Source organism: Bradysia coprophila, unplaced genomic scaffold (assembly GCF_014529535.1).
Source record: "Bradysia coprophila strain Holo2 unplaced genomic scaffold, BU_Bcop_v1 contig_235, whole genome shotgun sequence".
In the NCBI taxonomy this organism is placed as follows: Eukaryota; Metazoa; Arthropoda; class Insecta; order Diptera; family Sciaridae; genus Bradysia; species Bradysia coprophila.
In genome coordinates this window covers 2,230,406-2,235,479 of record NW_023503496.1, presented here as the reverse complement: position 1 = coordinate 2,235,479, position 5,074 = coordinate 2,230,406, and the positions used below count along the sequence as shown (strand labels likewise).

The 5,074-nt window shown below is 39.7% G+C and overlaps 1 protein-coding gene across 1 annotated transcript; it reads right to left on the bottom strand.

Moving 5' to 3' along the window:
• Positions 1-695: 695 nt before the first annotated feature.
• LOC119077418 lies at positions 696-3,933 on the bottom strand. The gene is made up of 4 exons (XM_037184630.1): positions 3,750-3,933; positions 1,355-1,602; positions 1,015-1,291; positions 696-955 (listed from the first exon to the last, which is right to left on the bottom strand). Exons 1-4 carry the CDS (start codon positions 3,843-3,845, stop codon positions 770-772), a joined length of 807 nt encoding a protein of 268 aa, XP_037040525.1. The 5' UTR covers positions 3,846-3,933; the 3' UTR covers positions 696-769.
• Between the last annotated feature and the right edge of the window lie 1,141 nt (positions 3,934-5,074).

The window sequence follows — 5,074 nt, the reverse complement described above, 5'->3', positions numbered from 1 at the left end:
ACTAACACGTCAAGTTTTATTGCCTCAAAACTTGAACTAAATGGAAAATCATGCTCCAGTACACTCATTTAACTCATTAAGAAAATGGTTTTCGAGAAGAAATCGAAAGCTCACGAAAATCAAGTAAAAATTGAAAAGAAAAAAAATCGAGAAAATTCGCAAAGATCGATAAAGTTTTCTCAAATTTGTGAATTAACTGATTGTGCGCCTTCGGCTCGTTCCGCAAAGGTCATACTCGCCAAAACAACAAACTTAGAAGCGAGGACGTAATATACCATTCTGGAAAATTCATGAAAATTCAAGAAAATTTTCAAAATTTTCTTAATTTTGAAAAAAAAATTCAAAAAGTACTTGAGCTGCTTAGGATCAACAGGAATCTCCGTTTTCAAAATTATTTCACCCATTCACCTTTCGAAATCTTTATTTCATTTTCTAGCCGTTTCAAGTCGGCTTGAGCCGTGTTTTTGGCACCGGCTCGGCTGCGGCGCGGCTTGCTTAAAAATTGCCGGCGGCGGCTTGATCGGCTGGCTTGAAGTTTAATTGAAGATTTTTAGAGGAATTCTTTTGAAAAACAGCCTGTTGAAGGTTCCCTATCTCTACAAACGGCTATTTGCCAACAACTTATGCATCAAAGATACCGTCCGACTCTGCTTAAAATGAGGCAATCTCGTCACAAAATTGGCATCTGCAACTGATGAACTGAACAGTTGTGTATAGTTGAATGGCAACGTTTATTATTGTCAATTGTCAATAGATTTTGACGTTTTATCTATGCATTGGAAAGATTACGTGCGAAGAAAACTCCAAGCGTTCTGATAACTTCATTCACATGCATTTGATTTATCGGATTGCTGAAATTTCCGCTGGCACCTGCAAAGCCATGTGGCATATCATTGAATCGTCTATGACCGCTATTGTCACCGAAATTAATTCGAAGTACTTGGTAAAATGGCAACTGTTCAAAGTTGTGTAAGAATTAGCGTGAAATAATTCGCAGAGAATCACTTAAGTTACCATATCGGGTTGAGCACTCGATGGCAGTAGATACATCGGCACTCTGACCAATGGAGCCTCATTGTTATTGACGTTGGACGGGTGAACGATGCCAATCGCTTTGAAATAATCAGACAGTTCAATAGCAGCAGATGTGCCGATTCGGCCTCCCCAACACATTCCGAATATCGCAAACTCTTGTACGCCCTGACTTTGGTAATATCTTACTACGTTAATCAAATCTGGTCTGACTATAGTATCCCAATTGCCAACACGCTGTAGCCACGCAGCAAGGTCACTGCAATAAAATTGTTGGAAATGTATCGAAATCTTCAGTGTACATGTTGACGTTGACAATCACCCAATTGGAGTACTGAAATCCCAACTTTGGCCACGAAAGAAATCGGGCAAAACAGCTCTAAAACCTCCAGCTTCGAGAGCCATTAAATCGGTGATTTGCTGCATGTTTGGGTGTGAAAATCCAGCAATGTCGTACACACCGATGAGCATTCTTCTGCTATTGACATTGTCGGGCGCTTCGTAGACGGGTAGATTTCCAATATTAACTACACGACCACGAGGAACATAGCCGGCATCTACTCCCTTATTCTGCAACAATCAATTTTCAGACGTGTTAGTAATCGACTTGTTTAAAAGTGTTTGATGTCGGCTTTCGCATTTATTATTCTATTCAATTGACATTCGAAATTCGTTCCTTAAATCAGAAAAAAAAGCTTTAAACAACACTGGTGGAAGTTCTGGTCATTCTGGAGTTCTAGTATTGGGAAGTGTATGGACCCTTCAGAGTGAAGGAATTCTAAGAACTGTCCTCCAGACAGACCTCAATCTTACCTTAAATCCAGAGAAGACTAGAAAGTTACTGCTGGAAATATTAGTTTTCCTTGGGAAGATGATAGACCTTTCGCAGTGATGGAATTCTAGGAACTGACATCTCGAACTTCCCACAAGTCCAGAAGAAAGTTCGAAAAAACCGATGGAAGTACTCACTATCCCGGAGTTCTAGCACTGGGAGGAAGGACGACTATTCGGAATGATTGAATTCTAGGAACTGACATCCAAACACATGTATCTTTCCTCAAATCAAGAGGAGGCAACAAATAACTGCTAGAAATGCTAGTTTTCCTTGAGTTCTAGCTTTGGGAAGACTCAGACCCCAATCATATCATTCAAAGGTATCAAAGGTCTTGTAATTTCTTGAGTAAAAATCGTACAAATCGTTCGAGATGCTTATTAATTCCCACACTTTTCTGTAAAAAAAACTTGTGAGAAAAGTACTGGTGCTTCCTAGAGCTGTTGCGCCCGATTCTTTGATATGTTAGAGCTCGGCCAGCTGTCGTTGGTGTGTATGAAATTAACTTTACAAAAAACCCCACACGTCAAAATTTAGTAAAAAATAACCAGCGAAATGAGTCTCAAAGTTAGCGGGTTTTTTTTTTGACCACTTTTCCGGGAATCTTCCATAGGCCGGGCAGCTCTGGTCCCTTGACAAAAAAATTGTTCTATGACTTTTAGGTATTGAATTAGAGGGATTCCTTTGATAATCCACCTATCAAAATCGGACCCATTTCGTCTGGGATGGATATATACATGGTTTGAAAGGTCTTTGCCAGTAGACCTCAAAACAGGCCTCACACAGTCTCGAGCCACACCTGGTTGCTGGTGGAAGATCTCCGAAGTTGGAAAAATAGCGTTTTTTATCCGAATTTTTTGGCAGTTATAAATGATCGTTCCGGGTGAGAGTGGGCTCGTTGGAAAGCTGAGCTTAAGTACTTTCGGGTCATGCCTAGTTTGATTAGATTCATTGATATATGTTTGCAAAAATTTGCAAGAATTTTTTTTCAAAATCTGTGTGAACTTTAGACAGGTTGGGGCTGGTACTGATGACGCTTAATGTGAACCTAAGATGCTAGTCGTAACATACATTGTCTAAGCTTTCCGTTGATACCTCATTTGCAGTGCTGGTGATTGCCGACATAACAAAATGTTATGTTAGTACAACCGCTACTCGTAAAACTCGCCAGCAATCACCAGCACTGCAAATGAGGTATACATGGAAAGCTTAGACAATGTATGTTACGACTAGCATCTTAGGTTCACATTAAGCGTCATCAGTACCAGCCCCGACCTGTCTAAAGTTCACACAGATTTTGAATAAAATTTCTTGCAAATTTTTGCAAACATATATCAATGAATCTAATCAAACTTAAGCTCAGCTTTCCAACGAGCCCACTCTCACCCGGAACGATCATTTATAACGGCCAAAAAATTCGGATAAAAAACGCTATTTTTCCAACTTCGGAGATCTTCCACCAGCAACCAGGTGTGGCTCGAGACTGTGTGAGGCCTGTTTTGAGGTCTACTGGCAAACCATGTATATAATATCCATCCCAGACGAAATGGGTTCGATTTTGATAGGTGGATTTTCAAAAGAATCCCTCTTAAAGTTTCCGAAACCGTTGAAACCACCAAAATATATTTCGATTTGACTGAGATATCCAAGTTTGAAGTTTTACAGTAAAACCGGTTTTTACCGGCTATTACCGGCTCGTAAGAGTCAAGAAAAAAATTTAGTTTGGAAACTTTGATCCCTTAATCATATATACTGCAGTCAACATACTTTAAAACTCGCCAGCGCGCGAGACGACGTTCATAGCAACATAGCAGCACAGACTATAGAAAATCGGTCGAATTTTGTTCAGAAATGACACAAATTCGATAAAATTTAGGAGAGGTACCTCTGCATATCCCTGTAGTGTTGGATCGTTTATGACATTGCAGTTCGTCAAAACCACAAGAAACGCCACGAAAGACCACAACTTATAACAGATCATTTCAAAATTCAAATTAACACCAAAACGCTTTTAAACAATGTCTTGATCTTGTACGACCATACACTAAAATGAGCGAAGTCATTACTGCTGTTGAAATTGTATCACAAAAAAACTGTGTGTGCAGATAAGATTAAATTATAGATTCATATAAAGGCATCACTTCAGCAATGTTGGCAGTCAACATAGCCTAATACGGAATTTTCACGCTGATAAAATTTACACTCGAAGAAAGATGAATAAGGTAATAGACGCGTCATAGCCTCAGAAACGAACAAACACCCAGTCCCAGACCCGAACTGTGCAACCAAATAGGTCTGTTCCAAGGCCGTTCAAAATATCAATCGTCATCCACATAAAAGCCAGCACAACCTCGACGGTCGGTTGTTTTCGACTTTGTCAAAATTCGTTTTTACCGTACGATGGAACAAACCTATGGCAACGAACTGCCAAGAAAAATCTGGTTAATGTCTAAATAGATTTCGGCCGGACAAGGTTCACTGACAAACAAGGCATCAGAACAGTCGGAGCGTTTGCTGCGACTTAGCCCCGTACGACCCGTAATCCTATTTCGTCCGTAACCATAATACGTCCGTAGCCCCTAATAAGCCCGTAACCCATATTCGTCCGTTACCAAAATGCTTCTGTAACCTTATTGCGTACTTGACATTATTGCCCATTTTTGAAAGTGTTCATCTTTAAAATTGCGCATAGCGCAATTACAAAAGCCCGTACGAAGTACTTCTCAAGTAAAACAAAAGTTTACGATGTAATTTTAGGAACCCGTATTTGCAACTTTTTTTATCAACTTTCTTTCGGTATTGAATAATCTGACAAACGAAACAAAAAGTAGCCATATAACTCCTGTAGGTTCAGAGATAACCCCAAAAACATAATTGAAACAGCCAATTCCAAATTCCCGACTTTTTCATGAATGCAGCCGTCTTCTACTCTCAAAACTCTAAGACTTTGCCGAAGAAACCAATATTCCATCTGTCATATGTCATGAGATAATTCTAAAAACCTGATTGAAACACCAAGGTCCAACTTTTCGACATTTTCATGAATACAGCCGTCTTCTACTCTCAAAACTCTAAGACTTTGCCGAAGAAACCAATATTCCATCTGTCATATGTCATGAGATAATTTATAGTGAATCACTTAGGGCCGAGTAACGCCCTTTGAGCCCTCCCAGCAAGCCCACGTTGCATCCTACCCAAAAACAATGTTCA

What these genes read in the sequence shown, in the direction of transcription:
- LOC119077418 (XM_037184630.1), bottom strand. Translation starts at nt 3,845, where the DNA reads ATGATCTGTTATAAGTTGTGGTCTTTCGTGGCGTTTCTTGTGGTTTTG. An exon ending in GATTTCAGTACTCCAATTGG is followed by an intron (nt 1,292 to 1,354) that starts GTGATTGTCAAC and finishes ATTTTATTGCAG; the next exon opens with TGACCTTGCTGCGTGGCTAC. An exon ending in CGAGTGCTCAACCCGATATG is followed by an intron (nt 956 to 1,014) that starts GTAACTTAAGTG and finishes AACTTTGAACAG; the next exon opens with TTGCCATTTTACCAAGTACT.